Source organism: Pipistrellus hanaki (genome assembly GCF_964339955.1).
Source record: "Pipistrellus hanaki genome assembly, chromosome: 11".
In the NCBI taxonomy this organism is placed as follows: Eukaryota; Metazoa; Chordata; class Mammalia; order Chiroptera; family Vespertilionidae; genus Pipistrellus; species Pipistrellus hanaki.
The window spans coordinates 7,982,422-8,008,770 of record NC_140513.1 but is presented as its reverse complement, the minus strand read 5'-3'; the positions used below and the strand labels follow the sequence as shown (position 1 = coordinate 8,008,770).

General features: G+C 36.0%; 1 protein-coding gene across 5 annotated transcripts in view; it reads left to right on the top strand.

The window, feature by feature from the left end:
• RABGAP1 (RAB GTPase activating protein 1) overlaps positions 1–26,349 on the top strand; it is a 128,459-nt gene that overhangs the window by 36,179 nt on the left and 65,931 nt on the right. For all 5 annotated transcript variants that reach the window (XR_014796431.1, XR_014796432.1, XM_084899939.1 and 2 more), the window contains exons 6-13: positions 612–769; positions 8,627–8,737; positions 9,496–9,562; positions 10,188–10,290; positions 11,403–11,572; positions 15,958–16,132; positions 21,063–21,156; positions 25,218–25,368. Coding sequence is in view for 3 of the 5 variants with exons in the window: in XM_084899939.1 (XP_084756065.1) it covers positions 612–769; positions 8,627–8,737; positions 9,496–9,562; positions 10,188–10,290; positions 11,403–11,572; positions 15,958–16,132; positions 21,063–21,156; positions 25,218–25,368 (1,029 nt within the window). In the remaining 2 variants the exon portion in view is untranslated. The remainder of the gene's footprint in view (positions 1–611; positions 770–8,626; positions 8,738–9,495; positions 9,563–10,187; positions 10,291–11,402; positions 11,573–15,957; positions 16,133–21,062; positions 21,157–25,217; positions 25,369–26,349) is intronic.

Below are 26,349 nucleotides of genomic sequence, written 5' to 3'. Positions count from 1 at the left end.
TTTTAGCGTTTACAATCATTTTTTTTAAAAAACCTGTCACTGGCCATTTAGTATTGCTTCCATTTAGGCATAAGAAATTAGATAACTTACCAAAAGATGTCAGTAGGAGATCTAAATAACAAAAAAGTCAAGCTCATAGAAACAGTGAGTAGAAGAGAGGTTGACTGGGGGTTAAGGAAAACAGGGAGAGGTTGGTAAATGAGAACAAACTTTCATGAATAAAATTCGAGGATCTAATATATAGCATGGCGACTATAAGTGATAACACTGCACTGTATAATTAAAATTTGTTAAGAGAGTAGAACGTAAATGTTCTCACCAAGGGTGCGGCGAGGGATGACATGAATGTGTTAATTCATCAATGGGGAGGGGGAGGAGGGATCCTTTCACAATGTGTACACATATCAAATTACCATAATGCACACTTTAAATATCTTAGAATTTTATGTCAGTTATATCTCAGTAAAGCTGAAATTAAAGATTAATTATAAAAAAGAAATCAATAGAAAAAAAGGAATTATTCTCCCTGACAAAGTAGGTAACTTTCAGTCTTAATAAAACTATTTTATTTCCTATGATAACAGCCTGTTTTCTAACATGTCTGGTTGTAGGTAAGCCGGATACTCTACAGTTTTGCCACTGCCTTCCGCCGTTCTGCCAAGCAGACCCCACTTTCAGCCACTGCTGCACCCCAGACTCCTGACAGTGACATCTTTACCTTCTCTGTGTCTTTAGAAATAAAAGAAGATGACGGTAAAGGTTATTTTAGGTAGGGCATCTTATTTTATTTTTGAAATGGTATTACCCTGCTATATTATCTGTGGTTCAAGGAAAACTCCTGGTCAGATTATATAACTTTCATACTATAAAATGATGGACTTTAATAGGTGGTTTGTTTTTGTAATGTAAGTGATAAAGGAAAACAAACAAGTAAATTTGCAGAGGTAACGTGAAGAATGAAAAAAAAAAATGGGGAAATGTCCCGTTCTTATATTCTTTTAGGAAGATAATAATGACAGAAACAAAGTCAGCTGGATTTGTTTTTCCAGGGGTTTGGCTTTGGTTTTGGTATTGGTTGGTTGCTTTATTTTAATGATCTAAAGATCTGAAGGCTGTTAAAATCAAATTTTACCACTAAGGTGTATCTGAACACATTGGAAGGACACAGTGAGGTCTGCCACTGAAGTCTAACTTTGCATATAAGGACAGAAATCAATGGTTTGGCTTTTTAAGTAAAACTATACTTTTTTGAGTAGTGAAAAGAACCCTGAAATAGAAATAAAAACTTAGATTTAGTTTAATTATTGCTACTATTAACAGTATGAGCTTTTCTAAGTTTCTTTATATTTTTTGGTGATAGTTTCCTTACTTATGAAATGAGTAAGATCATTTCGTACTTTAAAATAAAATATTATAGTTGTAAATGATTAGATTTTTTTCTCCATAGGCCTTATCAGAAAATTGGTGCTTTTAGGGTTTAAAATTGATAATTGCATATAGAAGTCTCTTTTCTCTATAACTACTTCATAAAATGGATAAGGTGAAATTACATGAACATACTAATTTCTAATATTCGATTTTAAATCAAAAGGCACACTGGTACTAACTATTTCATTTGGAAAACTGGTAACTATTAGTCTTTCTTCAAAGATTTTGGAATTGTCATGCCATCTGGTGGCCAGTTTAGTATATAATGCAGCTTCTGAGGCATGGTGCTCTGTGCTTTCTCATTAGCTTTATATTCTCAGAGCAAAACTGTGTCATGGTGCTTCCTGTAAGCTTTGTAATTTTTTTTTCCTTTTTAAAAACAGAGCAGTTTTAACTACATTGTTTTCCTTTATTGAGGATATTTATGTAGCTGCTGTTATAAATTCTGCTTAGGAACAGGAAAGATTTCTAAGATATCTCAGAGGAAAAGCACTAGAATAACTTCCTTCTGCAATTAGTCGTATTCAAAGTAGAATGATCACAATTATTAATACAAATATCCCTATTTCTATTCACCTTCATACCAAGGAGATGCTATACAGAAAATTTCTGGATGATCAGATTTGCTTGTCACATTTGTTAGGGCTTTGCTTTCTTTTTGTTGCATAGCTTTTCTTTTTTATTTAAAAAAATATACATATTTTATTGATTTTTTACAGAGAGGAAGGGAGAAGGATAGAGGGTTAGAAACATCGATGAGAGAGAAACATCCATCAGCTGCCTCCTGCACACCCCCCACTGGGGATGTGCCCACAACCAAGGCACATGCCCCTGACGGGAATTGAACCTGGTACCATTCAGTCCACAGGCCGATGCTCTATCCAGGGAGCCAACCCAGTTAGGGCTGCATAGCTTTTCTGAATTTGTAGTTTATAGTAGAAAATAGTGTTGTGTAACATAATAGTGATGAAATCATTGAAAAGTATTCTTTTCTTTGTCAGATTTGAACTTGTCAAACCCAGTTTCATTTATCCAGTGGTTCTAATGTGGCTTTACCCTAACATAAATGTAGGCAAAGTGCTGTGCTCTTCTTTTCTTTCTTGGAAAAGTATAATACTTACATTATTAAAATTAGGAACGTGGTTTTCACTTTAGCCTTTAGGAAGGTGGGGCATTTTCATTGATACCATTCAGATTACTTCTTTTTTATCTTACTTAATCTAACCCCATTAGATAGGCTAGCTATTTAATATTGTCCTTATTTTGTATGTATGTAAAGAAACCCAAGGGAGTTAAGCCTAGACCTCATTTTTTTTTTTTTTTAATTTACACAATTGGAATTAATGTAAAATTATCTGGTTGAATCCCTTCAATGATATGGTGACAAGACCAAAAATCTATACTTCTACAGTAATAAAAGAGAAAGATGCATATTGACCATACCTTTGCGACACCCACCGCCAATCAGGAGTGAGTGTGCAAATTAACCCAACAAATAAGATGGGTTAATTTACATACATAGGTTCCAAGTGACTGGGGGCGGAGCGGGATGCAGGCATTCCACAACACCCCAGCACCGGCCTCTGGGAAAGGCGGCTTTGCCAGAGCAAAGGCAGTGCTGGCAGCCCGGGGAAGGAAGACCCATTCTTGCTTGAATCTTCATGCATCAGGCCTCTAGGATCGATATAAACTAGATACTAGATCAGTGAGTGAACTTCCACTGCTTACACTCTTTTTCTTATTAATGTTGCTTTTCCTTGCCCTTCAAACTCAGGACACCAAAAATAACTTTATTTCCATTGTTGATATTTTAAATGCTGCTGAGAGATAGTATTATTGTTGACCCTTGAATTACATGGGTTTGAACTGTGTGAGTCCACACATACACAGATATTTTTCAGTAAGCATAACCCACTTCACCAAATTTCGCATCCATGGATGCAACAACTGTGAATCAACAATAGTATTTCAATCCATACTTCGGAATCTATGTATACAGAGGGTCAACTCAAGTTGTAGGTTGGGAGCAGGTGTTTAATCCCCACAATATTTATTTATGTTATAGCATCCACTGACCGTAAAGAATGAGTGTTCTTATTGCCAGTTGAAAATTGAGTCCTATGTATATCGTTATAGTTGAAAATTCTGTCAGCCACAAATATTTAACAGTTTTGTATGCAAAAATTTTTCTGTGTATATGTTTGTAATTTCTATATTTCTTTGCTAAGATTCTTTGATATTTAAAAAAAAAAATCTCAGTGTTATAAAATGTTTTTAAATTGGTTACTATATAAATGTAGAGGAGCTTCAAACTAATTTTATTTCTTCAGAGCCACTTTTTATTTTGAGTAGGTACTCAGAGCTCTCATGTAGCTTTTTATAGTGTCCTCTAATGGTTCTGTTGCCATTCTCTTGAAGTTGTTTAGTAATGAGACACTATTCAGACTTGCTGCATATTGGCTGATTGCCATAGGCAGATGTTTGCTTTGAGAACAGAGGAGCTAGAAAAAGTGTGTGGGAGACTAGGGGATAATTTTGGTAAAATGCAATTTTAAGAATATTTTCAACTTTTTTCTTAAGCTGATTTAAACTGTACCATTAGTATTTTTTTAAAATATATTTTATTGATTTTTTATAGAGAGAAAGGGAGAGAGATAGAGAGTTAGAGACATCAATGAGAGAGAGTCATCGATCAGCCGCTTCCTGCACACCCCCCACTGGGTATATGCCTGCAACCAAGGCACATGCCTTTGACCGGAATCGAACCCGGGACCCTTGAGTCCACAGGCCGACGCTCTATCTACTGAGCCAAACCGGTTTCGGCTCATTAGTATTCTTTTTAGAGCTTACAGACATGCCTCAGAGATATGTGGGTTCTAATCCAGATCATTGCAATAAAGTGAATATTGCAATAAAAATCACATAATTTTTTGGTTTACTGGTGCATATAAAAGTTAATGTTTGTACTATACTGTAGTCAAAGTGTACAATCATTATGTCTAAAAATTTACATACCTTAATTTAAAAATACTTTATTGTTTAAAAATGCTAACCATCATCCGAGCCTTTAGTGAGTCAAATTCCTTTTGCTGGTTAAAGGTCTTGTCTTGATATTAATGGCTGCTGACTGATGAGGCTGTGGTTTGCTGAAGTTGGAGTGGCTGTGGCAATTTTCTTAAAATTAGACAACGAAGTCTTTTGCATCAATTGACTCTTCCTTTCATAAACAATTTCTCTGTAGCATGTGATGCTGTTTGATAGCATTTTACCCATAGTTGAACTTCTTTTGAAATTGGAATTAGTCCTCTCATACCTTGCCACTGCTTTTTCATAAGTTTATGTAATAGTAGAGACCCAGGGCATGTGCACCAGTGGGGTTACTCAGCCTGGCCTGATCCCTTTTGCAATCTGGGACCCATTGGGGGATGTTAGACTGCCGGTTTCAGCCCTGTGTCCCCGCAGGCCAGGCCAAGGGACCTCACCCGGGCACAAATTTGTATACACATAAGATCTTTGGTTAATCTCTTCCCGCTCTCCCCCCTCCCTCCTTCCCTCTGAGATTTATCAGTCTATTCCATGTTTCCATGCCTGTGTGTTGACCATCTGCCTCCTGGTGGTCAGTGTGCATTATAGCTACCAGTCAAACGGTTGCTTAGGCTTTTATATTTATGTAATACTAGAGGCTTGGTGCATAGATTCGTGCATGGGGGGGGGGTGGTCTTCAGCCTGGCATGTGCCCTTTCGCAATCTGAGACCCCTTGGGGGATGTTCAACTGCCAGTTTAGGCCCAATCCCCACAGGTGCCAAGCGGCAAGCAGCCAGGGTGGAGCTTGAGCTGGCCCTGCGTTGCTTGCGCTCATGCTGGCCCATTCCACCTCCTGTCGCTGCTTGGTAGCACTGCTGTGGAGTCGGGAGAGGCTCCTGCCACTGCAGCTGCACTCGCCAGACAGGAGTCTGGCTTCTGGCTGAGCAGCACTCCCCCTGTGGGAGTTCACCGACCTCCAGAGGGCAGCTCCTGCATTGAGCTTCTGCTCCCTGTGGTCAGTGTGTGTCATAGTGACTGATCAACCGGTCACTTGTCCCAACGGTTCCTTAGACTTTTATATATATAACAGGTCACTTGTCCCAACGGTTGCTTAGACTTTTATATATATATATATATATATATATATATATATATATATATATATATATATATATATATAAAAATTCTAAATCCTTTGTTGTCTTTCAACAGTTTTTACAGCATCTTCACCAGGAGTAGTTTTCATCTCAAGAAACTACTTTCTTTGCCTATCCATTAGAAGCAATTACTTATCAGTGAAAGTTTTATTATGAGATTGCAGCAATTCAGCCACATCTTTAGGCTCCACTTCTAATACTAATTTTCTTGATATTTCCACCACATATGCAGTTATCTTCTCCATTGAAATCTTGAACCCCTCAAAGTCATCCAGGAAATTTGTAATTAACTTTTTTCATACTCCTGTTAACATTGATATTTTTTATCTCCTCCCTTGAATCTTGAATGTTATTAACGAATCTAGAATGGTGAATCCTTTCCATAAGGTTTTCAATTTACTTTGCCCAAAGCCGCTAGAGGAATCACTGTCTGTGGCAGGTTATGGTATTACAAAATGTGTTTTTTTAAGATTTAAAAGTTGAAATAACTTCTTGATCATGAATTGAAGAATGGATGTTGTGTTCATAGGCATGAAAATAACAATCTCATTGTACATTTCCATCAGAGCCCTTGGGTAACTAGTAATATTTTGAATCTTTTTTTCTGAGCAGGAGATCTCAACAGTGGGATTAAAATAATCATTGAACTCTGTTGTTAACAGATATGTGGTTATCTAGGTTTTGTTGTTCTATGTATAGAGTACAGAGGAAGTGGGGTGGGGAGGGGGAAAAACTTTGAATGACCAAGAAACATCGATCTGTTGCCTGCTGTAGGCACCATGACTAGGGGTTGGATCTGCAACCTGAGTATGTGCCCTTAGTGGGCATCTAACATGAGACCTTTAGGAGAGTAATTAAATTAGCCACAGCTAGCATAATTCTTAAGGGCCCTAAGGTTTTTGGAATGGAAATGAGCATTGGCTTCAAATTGAATTCATCAACTGCATTAGCCCCTAACAGTTAGAGAGACAGCCTGTCTTTGGAAGCTTTGAAGCAAGGCATTGATTTCTTGTTTTTAACTATGAAAGCCCTAGATGGCACCTTCTTCCAATATAAGGCTGTTTAATCTTCATTGAATATCTGTTGATCAGTAGAGCTACCTTCCTTAATTATCTTAGCTAGATCTTCTGGATAACTTGTGGCTTTTCCATCAGCCTTTGCTACTTCATCTTGCAGTTTATTAAAGAGATTATTATGAAGATGGCTTCTTTCCTTAAACCTCACGAATCAACCTCTGCTGGCTTCAGACTTTTTTCTAAAGCTTTCTTACCCCTGTAAAGCCTTTATAGATTTGAACAAAGTTAAGGCCTTGCTTGGGATTAGGGCTTAAGTAAATGTTGTGGTTAATCTTTTATCCAAACCCCTTAAACTTTCTTCATATCAACAATAAGGCTGTTTTGCTTTCTTCTCATTCATGTGGAGTAACACTTTTAATTTCTTTTTAAAAAATATATCTTATTGATTTTTTTACAGAAAGGTAAGGGAGATGGATAGAGAGTTAGGAACATCCATGACAGAAACATAGAACAGCTGCCTCCTGCACACCCCCTATTAGGAATGTGCCCGCAACCAAGGTACATGCCTGGAATCGAACCTGGGACTCTTCATTTGCAGGCCGATGCTCTATCCACTGAGCCTGAGCCAAACCAGTTAGGGCACTTTTAATTTCTTTTAGGAATGTTTCCTTTTCATTGACAACTTGGCTAGTTGTTGGGTGCAAGAGGCCTAGCTGTTAGCCTGTCTCTGCTTTCAGTATGCCTTCCTCACTAAGTGTAATCATTTAGAGCTTTTGAGTTAAGGTGAGAGATTGTGACTCTTCCTTTTACTTGAACACTTAGAGGCCACCGTAGGGTCCTTAATTGGACTACTTTCAATATGTGTCTCAGGAAAGAGGGAGTTCTGACAGGAATGGCCAGTTGGTGGAGCAGTGAGAACACGTAATATTTATCGATTAAGTTTACCATCTTATATGGGTGCAGTTTTTAATATCCCAAAACAGTTACACTAGTAACATCAAAGATTACTTATCATAGATCACCATGACAAATATAATAATGAAAAATTTGAAATGTTTCAATAGTTACCAACATGTGACACAGATACAAAGTAAACAAATGTTTTTGGAAAAATGTGCCAATAGAATTGTTTGATGCAAGGTTGCCACAAACCTTCAAAATGTATTTTCTGCAAAGCACAATAAAGCAGGGTGCAGTAAAATGATGTATGCCTGAATTAAACAGGTTTATAATTAGCTTATCATTGCCTAAGGAAGTGATAAGCAGCATCTTCCTATTGTCTTCATCTCTGATTTTTTTTTGAAGACACTTTGATTCGAAATTCAAAGGATCTATGATTAAGTATATTTTCTTACATATTTAAATAAATAAGGCAATAATAATTTATTTGTGAAAACCAGTGACTAAAAAGAAAGGAAAAAAAACTTAACTTTTTTTGAGCAGCTGTGTGCTGGATGCTAGGTGCTTTATAAATATTTAATTTTTTCAGGAACAAAATGAAAAAAAACTAAAGCCACATTTTAGGGGATGGAGGAGTGGTTTTTCTAGCTTTTATAAATGATTTAGTGGATTACATACAGTATACAGTAATGTTATTTTCACATCAAGCGGCAAATGCAGCAAATCTAAATTGTGTCTTATTACTGGAAACTTCAAGTTAATGGCAACAGAACTAATAGAAGATACTATAAAAGGCTACATGAAAAGTTCTGAGTATTTACTCAAAAAGTAGCTATGAAGAAATAAAATTAGTTTGAAGCTTCTGTACATTTACATAATAACCAATTTAAGGACACTTTATAACACTGAGGTTAAAAAAAATGGGTGAATTTTAGTAAAGGAGTCTAGAAAAATCTTTCATGTTTTGAAAACCAGACGCAAAAAATGAATAGAATCTATGATTCTTTTTTGTACCTGGTTTTCGTAATATAACAAAAAGTGATCTGGTATATATCATAAGAAAATACTTTATAAAAATAATGAAATATGTTGTTCTACAGTGCAGTTCCTAAAGATAAGGACAGACAGTGCTTTAAATTACGCCAAGGAATTGATAAGAAGATTGTCATCTATGTGCAACAAACAACTAATAAAGAACTTGCCATTGAAAGGTAAGCATTTCTTGTAAATTTAGCTTAAATGTAAACTTTAGTTTTTATCAATATAGTGGAGTAACATACTGTATTCAAAAATGTATTTGCACCCTGGCTGGTGACTCAGTTGGTTGAAATGTTGCCGGCATACACCAATTGGTTTCGGTTTGATCCCTGGGTGGGCTGTCTGTCTCTCTGTCTCTCTGTCTCCCTCCCTCTCCCCCCCTTTCCCTTTTCTGGCCTTCCCTTTTTCACTCCCTTCTTCTCTCTCTAAAAATTTACACTTTGATGAGAAAAAAATACGTATTTGCAAATGTTTTATTCCCATGGGAATTCTTTTGGTTATTCACTTTGATTTTTTTTTAAATTAAATATTTTTCTTTTAATTTTTAGAGAGAGAAAGAGAGGAATGTGGGGGAGGGGATACTTTGTTCCAGTTACTCATTGGTTGCTTCTTGTAAATGTCCTGACCAGGAATTGAACTTGCAACCTTGGTATATTAGGAAAATGCTCTTAACCAACTGAGCTACCTGGCCAGGGCCTACTTCATTCACTTTGAGAAAGCTTTCATAAATCATTCATAAGTAAGCTTACTTTATGTGGTAATAGAAGGCAAATATAGAATATCCTTATCTGAATTAATGAAGTAAGGGGGATTATTTGGCAATAGTAATATATTGTTAATTTTAGTGTGTCCTTTTTTCCACGAGTAAGAATTTTTTAAACATCTTTTTTATGTTCTTTTTTCCAAATTTATGTCAGTTCTTTCTTTGCAGGTGTTTTGGTCTTCTCCTTAGCCCAGGAAAAGATGTACGAAATAGTGACATGCACTTGTTAGATTTGGTAAGGATTTTTTTTTTCTTTTTTTAAGTTATACACTATTTCTTCAATAAAGATTGTTCCACTTTATCTTATCTGAATCTAAAATTAAAGCACATTTATGAAGGTGTTCTTGTAAGCTATAAAGCAATAAAGATATGGACATTTATTTCTGACTTGGTATTTAGTAGCTTCATAACTGTATTAGTGAATAATTTTTATCATGTAGAGTTGATGTGGGAATCAATGGAGAAAAGTTGTGAGAGAATTGTTTGCAAACTACTATGAGCTTTATAAAAGTAGGTAGTATTAATACTAGTTCTATTAAATGTAATATTTTCAATACTAAAATGTATTAACTAATTATTCACTTGACAGAAGAATTCAACCTATAGGTTTAGATAATAAGTTTCTCTAATGTTTATACAGGTTGATGTGATTTATGGCATTTACTTTATACGTTTTCAGGAACAATTGTACAAATAATTGGAACATCTTTAATTTTAACTGTAATTACTTAAATACACTTCTACCATTAAAAAAACCCTCTTTGATTCTCTCTTTTTTTGTATTTTTAAAGGCAGCAAAGTGGGGGTTCACTGTTGTTTCCTTAATTTGGCATTAATGCTTGTTTTACTCTTTTCTTTAGGAATCTATGGGCAAAAGTTCAGATGGAAAATCTTATGTTATCACTGGGAGTTGGAATCCAAAATCACCACATTTTCAAGTTGTAAATGAAGAAACTCCTAAAGGTAATGAAGATTGCAGACATTATGGACAGAATTTTAGTCCCACGAAGATACCCAAACCTTAGGACCACTTATTTGACAAATATTCAGTGCTTACCTAATTCTAGTGAAACCAAAGAATTTTAATAGTTCTTTAGTTTATTACTAAATTTGACATGTAAACAAAGTATTGTTTTTCCTATCTCTGCTTCCTTTTCTACTTATGTACTTATTTATTTACAGACATCTAAACTTATTTACTTTTGTGGAAAGATAATACAGGCACATGTGGTTAAAAATTCAGAAGATATACAAGGTATCCCAAAAATGTCTACCCACTTTAACAGCTGATAGCTCAATTTTGAAAATGAAATATATTTTAATAATCAATGCCTTTATAATTATTCAAAGTGTCTGTATACATTTTGGGGGGGACACCCTATATAGAGAAAAGTAAAAATCTTCCACAGACCCTAGAGTCGTACTCTACAGGGTACCACTGTGACCAGTTTCTTGTGTAGCTTTTCAGATATTCTGTGCATAAATTACCTTTTCAAGATATTTCATGCTCTTCCCAAATGTCTTTTGTTTAATTTATTGAGGTGACATTGGTCATTAGGTTTCAAGTGTGCACCTTTACCAAAAGTCATTTAATGGTTAAATAATGTCATATCCTGAAAATGTAACATTATTTGCTTAACTAGTCCCTCTTATTGAGCATTTTCCCCTTAATTTTTCTTATTATTCGTAACATTATAGGTAAATAGAAAAGGATATAAACAGTTGCCATTAACCAAGATTTTAAAAGTTGAGAAACCCCCTAGCCTTGGTGAGAGTGGCATAAAGAAACCATATCTCATTATTGTAAAATAGTTTGACAGTACATTTCATAAGCTGTAAAGTGTATAGTGTTCTTCCGTACTAATTCCACTTTAAAGAATCTACCCAAGAAAAGAATTCTCAACATGGAATATAAATTTTCAAAACAGTAAATTATCTGATTATTTTAGATTCTTAATTAATGGAATACCTTAGATATCTTAAAAGTTCATAATAAAAGTAATTACTTTTACATTAATCACATGAGGAAATATATTTCCATTTTTTAAATTTGCTTTTTTTCTCTCTCTCTCTAGATAAAGTGTTGTTTATGACCACAGCTGTTGATTTGGTAATAACAGAAGTACAGGAGCCTGTTCGATTTCTTCTAGAGACAAAAGTCCGGGTTTGCTCACCTAATGAAAGGTTATTCTGGCCCTTCAGCAAACGTAGTACTACTGAAAATTTCTTTTTGAAACTAAAACAGGTACCATACCTTTCTATAAATATTGGAGTGGGAGTGGGGAAAAGAAAAAAGAGAAACCACCTTGAGTCTGATTTATCATTAATTTGAGCTATCACTTAGGTCATATGTATTTTAAATGTATTAAGAGGAAAAATTGTCTTTTATTTTTACCCATTTATCAATTTTGTTACTCTTCATTTCTTCTTGAAGAACCAAGTTTCCTCTGATCTCACTTGCCTTCTACCTATAGAAATTCTTTTAGCTTTTCCTTTAGTGCAGATGTACTTCTGTATCTAAAAATGTCTTTATTTCACTTTCATTCTAGTAAGATATTTTCACTGGATATAGGATGCTGGGTTGAGAGTTTTTCCTGAGTACATAAAGTGCTGGGTACTGGAAATATTAGGGGAACTTTGTAAAGTATATGATTAACCATTATTCTGTACACATGAAACTATACAAAATAATATTGAGTGTAAACTATAAGTAAAATTTAGCCCTGGGTGGGTAGCTAAGTTGGTTAAAGCATCATCCGGATAGGCCAAGGTTGTCGGTTTTATCTTAGGTTAGGGCACATACAAAGATTCAACCAATGAATGTATAAGTAAGTAGAATAACAAATTTCTCTCTCTCCTCACCCCCTCTCTCCCTTGTTCCCTTTTTCTCTTTCTCTCCCTCTCCCCCTTCCTCTCTCTAAAATCATTAATCTAAAAAAAAAAAAGATGTTTCCATTAAAAAACAATTAAGTAAATAAAATTCTCTTAAAGGAAAAGAAAAAAGTAATAGCAGCTACCATTAATTGATGCCATCTTAATGTGGTCATCACTCTACTAGTTACTTTCACTTTTTCTGTCTTATGTAATTTTCTTATTGATCCAATGAAGACCGTATTCTCATTTTGTAGATTCAAAGATGTAAAATAGTAGATTTTATGGGGTGTTGTGTGAAAAAGATACATACCTAAGCCGAAACCGGTTTGGCGCAGTGGATAGAGCGTCCGCTTGTGGACTGAAGGGTCCCAGGTTCGATTCCGGTCAAGGGCATGTACTTTGGTTGCAGGCACATCCCCAGTAGGGGGCGTGCAAGAGGCAGCTGATCAATGACTCTCTCTCATTGATGTTTCTAATTATCTCTCTTCCTTCCTCTCTGTAAAAAAATCAATAAAATAAAATTAAATTAAAGATACATACCTAAGCTTTCTAGGAGCCTCAATTAGGGCTCTTTCCATTGCGATGTTTCTTTGTTTGTTTTTGTTTGCTTGTTTGTTTTATCTTTCTGTAAGAGTATTTTTAGTATTTACTTAAATTAATCATAATTAAAATTTTTTGTGCTAAATATATCATTTAAAAGTATTTTTTTATTTTTATTGATTTTTAGAGAGCAGGAAGGGAGAGAGAGAAACATTGATGAGAGAAAAATCATAGATTGGGTGGCTCCTGCCCACCCCCACACTGGGGATCTAGCCTGAAACCCCTGGGCATGTGCCCTGACCAGGAATAGAACTGGTGACCTCTTGGTTTATGGGTCAATGCTCAACCACTGAGCCATATCGGCCAGGCATAATTTAAATTTTTTAACCACTTTGCAGTTCTCATTAGAAAGGAACAGCAGACCAAATTTAAGAAATATATATATATTATATATATAGTTTATATTATTGCTGTATGGGAAAACAATCATAGAAATGTTTGTTTTGTTTTTTTGTTTTAATCATAGAAATGTTTTAAAAAATGCATGTGTATAAATGGAATCTTCTTTTCTTTTACTAAATTTATCTGATGACTCAGTAATTCTTTTTTAGCCTGGAAGCCTTCCCAATTGTGGGGAATGTTATATTAAGATGGCATCATATTAGAGAAGAAACATATTAGGGAAAGAAAGATTGCATTTTTAGATTTAAACTTTCAGATGTTATTTACTAAAAGAGGAAAGAGTAGGTTTTACAACAGCGATATAATATGAATAACAGGCCAACTATACATTCTTAAAACTATGGAATTATGGAATTTTAATTGCTAAAGAGACTTTTAAAATCTTTTATGAAATTGTTATTTATAAATTGATAAACTGATGCTTGAAAGACTAAATGATGTGGCACATGCCATATAGTGAAGTTATTAGTATAATTATACTGGAACACTGGGTCTCTTATTTCTGTTTGCTGTGTGTATGTATATATAGCCACATGCACACATATACACTAAACCACTGTACCTCCCAAGATAAAAAATAGGAAAAATGCTTGCTATTCTAGAGCTCTTCCACTGCTAAATATCATTAATAGCTCATTCAGCTATTTCAGATAACAACTAATGTTTTAGAGTTAGTTATAACAAAAGTAAATCCTGTTTCCTATCAAAATATATAATATATAAAAGTTAAAAATAATTCCAAATTTAAATCGAACATGTGCCAAAGATTTTAATGTAGTTCATTAAGTAATGAGTGAAACAGATGGTAAAACTGGTTCTAAGTCTTGAATTTATCTAATCCTTCCTATAAAGAGAATTAGAGAAAGGTTGTGCTAGGTTAGAAACAAAACTGGTGAAGATCCTGTAGGTCATCGGTCGCCAACCAGTACTGGTCTGTGGACCACTGGTGGTCTGTGAGGTCCAAAAGGTTGGTGACCGCTGCTGTAGGTAACTTTTGGGTTATCTTTCCTGTTGGACAAAACTCATTTGCATATCTACTGGACACAAATCTACAGGATAATATGTAATTTCACAGAGTCTGGATCCTTAATTAATAGTAGTTAAGTCAAAATTGGGTGGACTTTTTGAAAAACAGTCTGCAAACTACAGACTGTGGGTCAAATCTTGATTTTGTGAAATTTTTTCAGAGCACAGCCACTGTCTTTGACTGCTTTTGCACCATACTAGTTGAGTAGTTGTGGCAGAGACTATTGGTCCACATAGCCTAAAATATTTACTATTTGGCCCTTTACAGATAAGTTTACCAGCTTTTGTATTAAACATTGCTTCAGGATGATATTGGAAGGACATGTTGCCATTATCTTTGAATGGGTTAATTTTTCTTAAGAACACAAATGAACATTGAGATGATATAATCTGTTCTGCCTGATATTTCTGTAGCTAATGAACTTCTTACCCTTCCCCCAATATCTGTAATTTTTACTTTATGCATGTATGTCGTTCTCTTTGGTGTACCCACCTGTCTAGTTGTCTCTGTTTTTTCCTACATTCTGCCTTGTCCTGTTGCTCTGTATTTCACTCCTTTTTTTCCTTCCAGCTCCCTAAACTAGCTGTGATATGCAATTTTATTTTATTTTTAAATATATTTTATTGATTTTTTTACAGAGAGGAAGGGAGAGAGATAGAGAGCTAGAAACGTTGATGAGAGAGAAACATCGACCAGCTGCCTCCTGCCCACCCCCAAATGGGGATGTGCCCGCAATCAATGTACATGCCCTTGACCGGAATCGAACCCCGGACCTTTCAATCCACAGACTGACGCTCTACCGCTGAGCCAAACCGGTTTCGGCTGCAATTTTAATATATTTAAATATTGTACTGGTAAAGTTTCTTATTCCCTATTCTTTTTATATAAAAAAAACAGACATTTTATTGATTTTTTACAGAGAGGAAGGGAGGGAGATAGAGAAAAACATCGATGAGAGAGAAACATCGATCAGCTGTCTCCTGCACACTCCCTATTGGGGATGTGCCTGCAACCAAGGTACATGCCCTTGACTGGAATCTAACCTGGGACCCTTCAGTCTGAAGGCCAGCGCTCTATCCACTGAGCCAAACTGGTTAGGGCTATTCCCTGTTCTTAATTTTAATTTAGGTCCACTTAAACTGTTACATGTTTGCCTCAAAGTAAAACCAAAGTACAAACCCAATTTTTAGTTACCAAAATTTTGTTGATAATATTAGTCTCTTTTCTGCCATTCACCTCTTTTCCCTCTATCCTCCCCAACCTCCCCAGTGTAACTTTTAAATAAAGAAACCTTTCCTACACTGTTTCAATTAAGCTGAAGGAGTGGAAACACACACACACACACACACACACACACACACACACACACGCACACACACGGAAATAAGAGGACTTTCTTTTAAAACATTTTTTCCATGTAGAATTTTATAAGGGAAACATTGAAGGATACCTTAAAGTAACTTGGCAACCATAGAATGGTTAAATTTCTAGTTCACACTTACTAAATATTGATTAGATTTTTGATGATATAATCTTTAGACAATAAATAAAATTTCAGAACTAGAATCCTGCTTGATAAACATGCTATTTTTATAAGGGTTTTAAAATGTAAACATATACTTTTCTATCTGGAAAAGGCTACCTTTAGTATAGCTATTTGAAGTAATACTCAATTTAAAAAATGAAGAATCTTACCACTTAATAAAATAATATTTTTCATTTTCAAGATAAAGCAAAAGGAGAGAAAGAGCAATACTGACACCTTATACGAAGTTGTGTGCTTGGAAAGTGAGTCAGAAAGAGAGAGGAGGAAAACTACAGCCAGCCCCTCAGTTCGCCTGCCACAATCTGGATCGCAGAGCTCAATGATACCATCTCCTCCAGAAGATGACGAAGAGGAAGGTAAATTGTAGGGAGAGCCTCAGTTCTGTTTTGGGGTGGAGGATTTAATTTTATCAGGGGATTGATAATGTGACATAGCATTTGGAATTCTTTCAATATGTACATCTACTATGTAAAAACTGGGAGATGCAAAAAATGATTAACTCGGGACCTTCTTTAAGATAATGGTAGTAATCAAGTAGGACAAAATGAGATTTACAATTCTTTTTTAAAGAATCAGTCTAGTATTAGCACATTTTCAGAGTTAATTTTATACAGCTTCCACTTGAATGCTTTCATTTCATCAGATTCATTTTACAGGGGCAAGTCCACTTGCCAAAAGTGGCTTTCACATATAACTATGTCACAAAATACTTAAATATACAAATTGTTATTTATACATTTAGGGGTTTTACGCTGATAAACATTAGGAATCTACCAGTTGTGGTTTTACCCTCTTTTTTTAATGGTATATCTATGAACTAATCTGTCAGTCTATGTAAAAGTGAGAAAAGGAGGAGGGGATAAAAGTTTGGGAGCATTTTTGAATTTATAATTTTGTATCAGGGCTTTATTTTTCATGGGGAAAAGGTGCTTATGATAGAAGATCATATGAAACATCTAGCAGGTTCACAAGGAAGTGTTCTGGAAATGGGAAAATCCATTTTTTTATTGTGGGAAATGTGGTGTGGAGCATAAGAAGAGTAGTTTTTTAGCTGGGACTTAGACAATTCAAGGAGAATTCAGCAAGAATATTTGTGCTAGTGTGGGCACTCCTGGCTAAGAAAGTACATTAACAATGGCACGGAGGTGGAAGGAATGATTGATTAGGTTAAGATAAATAATATTCATTATTATATGGATTTTACTCAAGTTTAGAGCAAGCTCTGACTTTCCACTTCCATTGTTCTCTGTAATTTCCACTTTTCCTATGACTAATCAATTTAGGATTATTTATTAGTAATATTGTCACCAATTACTAATCCAGTTTAATATGTGGTAGGCAGGTACTTTGTTTATAAAATAATACTGTCTAACATAATAATAGAGCAATATGCAAATTAACCATCACTCCGCTATACCCACCAGCCAATCAGAGTGTGCATGCAAATTAAACCCAACCAAGATGGCTGCGGTCACAGAGAGCAGGAGGGAGGCTTGGGTTTCCCAGGCAATGGAAGAAGCCAAGCTTTTCGCCTGCCCTAACTGGCCTAAGCCTCCACTCAAGGCTACAAAGTTTTAATTATAGCAGGTAAACAAATCCAAACAGGAATGGCGGTAGCAGGAGGCTTGGCTCCGTTTCAGGGTACGAAGTTTTAATTGTAGAAGGTAAATAAATTCCAGATACCAGGGCCTCCACTTGGGTCACCAGGGAGCGTGGCTGGCCTGCACACTACCACAGCCCCCTCACCAAGGCCATCCTACACCCCAAGGGAACTCCCACCCTGATCCCGGACACCCTTCAGCTGGCCCCCACCCATTTACCAGGCCTCTATCCTATCTAATAAAAGACTAATATGCAGATTGACCAACACACAAGATCAAGATAGTTTTCCCCATGTGGTCAAAGATCCTGTCCCCTTATGGTCGCAAGATGGCCACCACAAGATGGCCAGCAGGGGAGGGCAGTTGGGAGGCACCAGTCCTGCAAGGGAGGGCAGTTGGGGGAGATCAACCCTGCAGGGGAGGAGAGTTAGGGGTGACCAGGAGCGCAGAGGAGGGAAGTTGGAGGCAAACAGGCTGGCAGGGGAGTGGTTAGGGGGTGATCAGAAAGGCAGGCAGGTGAGCAGTTGGGAGCCAGCAGTCCTGGATTGTAAGAGGGATGTCCCAGATTGGAGGGTGCAGGCTGGGCTGAGGGACACCACCACCCCTTCTCCCCCGTGTATGAATTTTGTCCACCGGGCCTCTAGTCCTATATAATAAGAGGAATATGCTAATTTTTCTTTAATACCTTGAGGCGTAATGACCAACCATGTGATGACCAGATCACGGATCTGTTGGAGGGTGGGGCCTTGAACTATAAGTGGGCAGCAAAAAGCTACAGGAGGGGGCAGGGCAGCAAGCTATGAGGGGGAGAAGGGGACAGGGGCTTAGAGGGAGCTACAGGAGGGTGGCAGAGAGTTACTGGCCACAGATTTCGTGCACAGGGCTATTAGTGTTTATATACTCCACACAAAAAAACCTGAGAAACAGGATTCATTATTATCCTTACTTTGCACATAAGGAAATGGAATCTTGGAAAAGTGTGTTTGCCAAGGTCACATAGTTAGAAATAGCAGGAGGACTCAATTTAGGTCTATGAGTTAATGGTCTGAGCCCTAGTCTGTCATTTCTGCGCATTTGGGTCCCATGAAGTATTTTGAAGTGCAAAGAAAGCATATGTATTGTTTTTGGAGAAGTCACCGCTGCAATTTAGAGTCTCCTTGCAAAGCCAGTTTTACTCCTGTGCTAGAACTGGGAAAGGTGAACTTGTTCCTGCTGTCTGAGATGTCTGCTGTATAAACTGGTGGTCTTGAGACTTGCAGTTTCCCCTCGAGGTCAGTGCTGCTCAACAAGGCAAAGCAAGTAAAAGTTTAGAGAACTCTCCTCCACTTAAACTCAGCAATAAAAACAAACCCACCAAATTTAGGAAAGACACTTATAAAACCAGAGAATGCTCAAGTCTCCATACTAGAGATTTAAAGAATATCTGCCAGTTACAAAGAAATCGGGGCCCAGCTAAATTATAGCATTAGGACTGACAGCTAGTTCTCATCTATAGCTGGCATAGATTTTTAAGTATAATAGAGGGGAGTCAGAAGTCCTAATTAACTAAAGAGAGATAAGGACTAATGACATAATGGCAGAAAAGGGAACACTAGAGCACAAGCTCTGAAGGAAGAGAGCGTGTCCTTTGCCCCACATTGTTCCCCTGGTGTGTAACAATTCTCGGTATGTAATACCCTGCTGATCTGGACTGAAGAAGACTGTGTAGCCATTCCATTCTTTAATTCTTTCTAACCCAGTACACAGACCAGGGAAGCAGTTATATTGTGATCTGTTAGCTCCCTGGAAAGAAATGGCTTCAGTATTCTAAAGGGGCTCATCCATAGTACATTTGTGCTTACAGGGCAGAAATTCAGTTATTTAGGAAGCTGGTGGGGGTGAGGGGATGTTCAGAAACAATATTCTGTGACTGAGACTGCCTGCTCACTCCCCACTTTTGTATGCAGGGAGCTCTAACACAGATTTGAAACTATCCAGATTTGTTGAAAGCATCCAAAATAATAAAAGAAAATTTTGTAAGATTGAAGGAATTGTCATCCCTTGTAAATTTTTGTACATATTTGTACATGCCTTCCCCCAAAGAGTTGTATCATATTGACATTTTAATGAGTAGAGAATTAGTTGAGGCTTTAAAAAGTAGGGCCAATTCTGGCAAAATAGTAAAGTACTATACAAGTTTATCTTAGTGCCCTCAAGCTTTTCTTTTTTCCTTATTCATCCATCTACAGAAGATGTCACATTCAGTGTGACCTCTTCCCTATCTCACCATCTAAACTGATAATGCCCAAGGCAAATGTAATCTGAGTCTTGGAAAAAAATCAGTTTATAATTTAATTATCAGGTATGTGAAGCCCCAAACTTAGTTAAGGAAAGTTAAACCAGAAAATGTAGGAAAACAGTAGTGAGGATGTATGAAAACAAGTACTGTTGTACTGAACCAGTTGAAATATAAATTATTAAAACTATTTTGAAAGGCAGTTTGTCAGTAAGCTTTTTTTTTTTTTTTTTTTTTTTTTTTTTAAACCCAGGAAGTCCACTTCTGGGCATATACCCAGCGAAAACAACAAGATATGTTCATCTTAATTCTATTTGTAGCAAAAAGTTGAAAACTCCCCAAGTGTGTTAACAAAAGAGGATTGATGAAGTATATACAGAATCCTTATTTCCCCCTACTTTCATTACACTTTCCAGTAACTTTCACATGCTTTAATCAGTGTCACTTTTTTTACTGTTTTCATATCTTATAATCTTTGAATTCATATTTGAATTTACTTTTCCTAATTAAATTTGAAATAATTCATTTTGGTCCTTTTTAATAGTTTTGTGCTTTATATTATAAGTTAATGTATGCTGTTGTAGAAAAACAGGAAAACATAAAAGAGAAAAAATATAATGCCGTCATTCAGAGGCAGTAATTATTAAATCTTAGCATAGTTCACTCCAGACTATTAAAAAAAATATATATTTTATTGATTTTTTACGGAGAGGAAAAGAGAGGAAGAGAGAATTAGAAGCATCGATGAGAGAGAAACATCAGTCAGCTGCCTCCTGCCCATCCCCTATTGGGGATGTGCCCGTAACCAAGGTGCATGACCTTGACCGGAATCGAACCTGGGACCCTTGAGTCCACAGGCCGACGCTCTATCCACTGAGCCAAACCATTTAGGACCAGACTACTTTTTTAAATATAGATTAGATCATAATGAAGCCTTAGGCCCCCCCCCCCCCCCCCAATTCATTTTAGGGAGAGAGGAAGGGAGAAAGAGATAACATCAATCTATTGCCTCCCGCACACTCCCTGAATTTGCAACTTAGTCATGTACCCCGACTGGAATCGAACCCAAGACCTTCTGGTTCATGGGATTCTCCAACCATCTGAGCCAAACTGGCTAGGAGTACGCTTTAGCTCTTGATGTTTTTATGTCGTATTTTGCCATATCATTATGTAAACAAATATCAGTATACAATTGCATTGTTTATTGTATGGAAAGCAAGAAAATGAGAGATTACAACAACATTCTACCTAAGGTCATTTTTTATTTCTTTGCATTTTTACCTGTATACTAAAAGAAAAATGCCTTTATGCTTTCAGTAAAATCTTTCAAATTTGTTCCATTTCCATGTCATTCTTTTGGTTAGCATAGCCACTTCCGTTATCTTTCTGTGTGTGTTTTGTTTATTAAAGATAATGATGAACCCCTATTGAGTGGATCCGGTGATGTATCCAAAGAATGTGCAGAAAAAATTCTCGAAACATGGGGAGAATTACTGTCAAAATGGTAAGTTAGAATAGTTCTCCTTTTCATCTGCAATTCTATTATGTTCCCTTTTAGAACCAATAATAGAAACCTAGATAGAGGTTAACATTCTAGAATCTGTTTGTAGGGGTGTTAGGAGGTAGTAGTGAAGATCTGAAATCTGCGTTCGGAATATTAGAAACCTAATAAATTCTCATTGCTGCAGAAAACGTTTATTCAAACATGGAGTCCTTACTGAGAATGATTAAGGACAGAGGTCCTTTATATTGAAAAGATTGGGAACTACTGCCTGGTTAAGAAAATACACAATAGTTAGACAATACAAAATAATCATTAAATTGTAGACGATACTCACACAAGCTCTGAGCTACAGATCAGACCCCAGGTGGATGTTTTAAAAAATCTGTGCTATGTCCTTAAGGTGACAAAGCAGAATATTAATGAACATGGTATATATTTTTCTTTTGAACATGATATATATATTAACTGCTCTACCAATTACTTTTCCTATTAACTCTTGTAAAATTTAGGAACTCCTCATCAGTTCAAGAAATAGCTTGACAATAATGTCAAGAAGCACTGTTCTATTGACCAGCGATTTTCAACCGATGTGCTGCAAGAATTTTTAAAACATGCAATATCTATCTATTTAATTGGGCACTGACCTCTCTTCACTTAGATTTTAAAATAAAATTGACAACAGCCAACCAAACAATAGCATCTAGTCTGAATGAATCAGAATTATACCTATTTTTGTCAGATTGGCAAAAATATATTTTTTGGTGTGTTGCAGAATGTTAGTAATTAGTTTATGTGTGCCATGAAATGAAGAAGGTTGAAAATCGCTGCTATAGGATGTCTAAAAAGAATACACTGCCTTCAGGTATTTATTAATGAAACCAAAGATACTTGGGTAAGTCAGTTTGGTGAGACATTTATGTCATTTCTTTCTTCCTGTATTTAGGATGCCAGGATATGCTGAAAAAAATCTGAGCTTGAAAGTGATCGTTTCACGTCTGTTTCAGACTTTCTGATTATTAGGATTGTCATATAAGCACCCCATGGGCCTATTATTTTGGGGTTTGATTTTTCTCAGACATTTTAAATGGTGAAGCCTTTTATACTATTCTCAGTAAAACTGTCTCCCCATTTTTAAAAACTTCATGCCCTTAAGGAACAGGACTACAGATGGGCATCATCTGCTCCTAGCACATTCACAATGCCTTACACTTTTGGAAAATACTCTTCTTATTGGGAAATGTCAAATGTGTGCAGGAGGAAAATATGAACCAAAGCCTGGTTTGTCTTTCCATAAGTAGTTTTAATAAGTGAACTCTGCAAAAGCCCCAGGGGAATAGTTCTCATTTATTTTTGCTATTCCTTTAGTGATCAGGAGACAAACCTGCTGATGTTCTCGTCACAGTTATATTTTCAGTTCAGTGACTTTGGCGTGTTTGGACTGCTGCTGGCAGAAATTTCATCTGTATAAAAAGGTTTCTGCTCGAAATAGAATGTAATTGAGTCTTGAATAGTTATACAATAGTGCATTTAAAATCATTTAGCTATAGCAAAGATTCTAGCTTTTTAGATGAACTCACCAGCATTTTATACAGTTGCTTGGAATTTGTCTTATCAAGCTTTGTTTATTCATTTTGTTAATTCATTTAATTATATCTTTCTTCAACTCCCTCAGATAGTCTTATGCTCTACAGCAGCGGTTCTCAACCATGACCCACAGGTTGAGAACTGCTAGCAGAGTCACCTTAGACCATTGAAAAACACAGATATTTACATTATGATTCATAACAGTAGCAAAATTACAATTATGAAGTAGCAACAAAAATAATTTTATGGTTGGGGGTCTCCACAACATGAGGAACTGTATTAAAGGGTCGCGGCATTAGAAAGGTTGAGAACCACTGCTCTAAGCTGTATTGTCTTGGGCAAGTCACTTAACTCTTCTGAGTCTTTCCTCATTTATATCATACAAGTCTGTAAACTAGCACTCAGATTTATAGTGCATTAAAAATAATGGATGTTGTGGTAATAGTGATTGTAGTAAGAAATAATGAGTCTAGTCAGCATGGCTTAGTGGTTCAGCGTTGACATATGAACCAGGAGGTTATGGTTTGATTTCTGGTCAGGGCATATGCCCGAGTTGTGTGCTCAATCCTCAATGTGAGCTGTGCAGGAGGCAGCCGATCAATGATTCCCTCTCATCATTGATGTTTCTCCCCCCCCCCATTCCTCTCTGAAATCAATAAAAAAGATATTTCAAAACAAAAACAAAAAACTAATGATTGTACCATGTGCTAGGCACTGCACTATGTTATGCGCTCTGTCTCCACAATCACAAACTTATGAACTAGTACTCCTTTTTATAGACAAGGAAACTGGCTCAGATATTAAATCAGCAATTCTAGTTAGTAAATTGCAAGCCCCAAATTTTTAACAGTCTAAAGTTCAATCCCAAAGCTGGTTTATTTAACTACTTTAGATTTTAGTGGCCCTATTAGTAATAATATCTTAGAGCTCTCTAATTCTCAAGTTCATTTTTAATGTGACTCTTAGGGGACACTAAAGTTAATGGCATCAATGACATAAAATTATTCTGAAAATTTTACCAATATAAATTAAGATAAGTTAGCAAATAAACTTAAGGTTAAGTTTATTTTTTTTTCTGCAAAAGACTAAGTTGATTTACAGAAATAGGTGGAAGACTGGATTTGGCCCAAGACAGTGCACCAATTCTTAAATTAATTGGCAGAGGAATCACTTGTTCTTTTTGCTCCCAGCAAAGACAACACTGTATTGAATTGTCTGTGACTCTAGCATTAGGGCACTAGCATCACAGAATTAACAATTTTAAGTGTACTGTGCATTATTCTGCTATATTCTGGGAATATTTTGATAAAAGTCTCAGACCTTTTCATATTTTGACTAGAGGCCTAGTTCATGGATTCATGCATGAGGAGGGGAGGTGAAGGGTGGGGAGGGGGAAGATCTCTTTCAGGCCTAGTCCCTCCCAACTGCTCTCTCCTACTGGCCTGATCACCCACAACTGCCCTCCCCTGCTGGCCATCTTGTGGTGGCCATCTTGTGTCCACATAGGGGTGGCCATCTTTGACCATATGGGGTGGCCATTTTGTGTGTTAGAGTGATGGTCAATTTGCTTATTACCTCTTTATTAGATAGCATAGTGGTCCTTTTATATCAGTAACTTCTGATAGTCATGGGAGCTTCTCCATGCAAGAAGCCTGCTTTATTGACCCAATAATGGGGGCTTTTAAAGCACAAAGCAGGTGTGTTATAGCACATAGAACGTTTATTGGTCTTAGAGTTTGAGGACAACGTCGTCATTAATTGACTTCCCTGAATTTCTTTATTCATTTGTAAAACTGAAGATACTCCCACCTACTTTAGGTGCTTGTTATAAGGATCAAATAAAATTGTGTGCAAAAATACTTGTAGTATATTGAAGCAGTATATTGATAGTGACATTTCAAGATAAATTTATTTTCCCCATTTTATAGATGAGAAAGATGAAGCTTAAAGACCTGAACAACCTGCTTTCGTGTTATTATAAAGTAGACACTGTCTTAATCAACATAGTCATTCAAAAAAGTCACTTGAAGCAAGATTTCATAAAAACTGCTGAAAGTATTTATTTTTATGTTCATTTTAAATATTTATTTTAACTTAGAGCATTTAAGTACACAGTTTGTCAATTTTGATACAGGGCCAGGCACGTATCTTTGGCTTTGTACCCACTGATGGGAATTTTGCTTTGTTTATCTTATATAAGCCACAACCATAAAGCTGTATTTTCTAGTTTTCTTTATTTTTTCAGTAGAACAATAATTTAAATATACTTAGGAAGTAGTCTGACTAAAGTATTCTTTTCTCCATCCAACCTTTATAGTTATCTTGGCCACATTTAATTCAACAGCTTTAAGTATTATTTTTTCTTTTTTGGTATGTGGTCATTATTAAGTCTTTATAAATCATTTAGTTTTCATAAAAATAACTATTTTTAGAGGATCTTACTCTTATGTACTTCTGGGTTATGGCTTTATTTTTAGGCATCTCAACTTGAGTGTGAGACCAAAGCAGTTGTCGTCCTTAGTAAGAAGCGGTGTTCCTGAAGCTCTTCGAGGAGAAGTCTGGCAGCTGCTAGCAGGTTGTCACAACAACGACCACCTGGTAGAAAAATACCGAATTCTCATCACAAAGGTAAGGGCATGGTGATTCAGCTTCAGCATTAATATTTTGGGAAATTTGTTACAAAAAGATCATTGTGGCTACTTGATTTCCAATAATTTTCTTTATAATTCCTTTACCTTATAGAACAGAACTTTTATACTTTGTTGGCACAAAGGAGAAGGATAGTTTTTCTTCTTTGATTGATTTCACCTCAGAGGCAAAGGATGTCCTCTAACCATTGTGTGCCTAAATCTTTTTATTTTTATTTTTTTTACCATAATTGCATTCCATTCCATTTTTAGTTAGATCAGTTGTGCTATGCAGTGTGTAAAAACTTTCTTTTGTTTATTTTAATCCTTTTCACATGTCACAGAAATGTACTCTTTGTAAGGTAAGGTCTACTTCTAGTTTCTGCAATTGGAAGAATATAGTTCTGTTACCTTAAACCAGATTTCCTTTTAGCTTATTTCTCTAAATTGAAGAATTCTCATTTTTTTATTATTTCCTTCTCAAATTCATGCATTCTTCAAGGTTTTACAAGTGAAGTAAGTTGATTTTTCACTTTATTGGAAAATCACATTTTGGATGTGTAATTCTCAGTTCTAACTATTTCTCTAGTTTTTCTTTTGAAGTCCTTCAAAATGTTTGGCCGAAAATTATTTCTTAAATATTTTTGGTGGGGCCGTTCATACAGATAATTTCAAAAACATGAAGTATTCTATTTTCTGTTCCATGAAAATGAGGAAGTCTGTTTTTTGAATAGGAATTTGATAATTACATGACATGTAAAATATCAGCTATTAACAAATCTGGTATATTTGATTGTTTTACATATGCTGATGTCACGTGCTTTGTATTGCATATTAAATTTTGATTATCATCCACATGGCTAGAACCTAGAAAGATCTCTAATGATGTGTATGTTAGTTTAAATTGCTGGTAGGTGTTCAGAAAATGCAAATTATTTAATCATCATAATATTGGCAAAAATAGTTTTTTTAAATTTTTTTA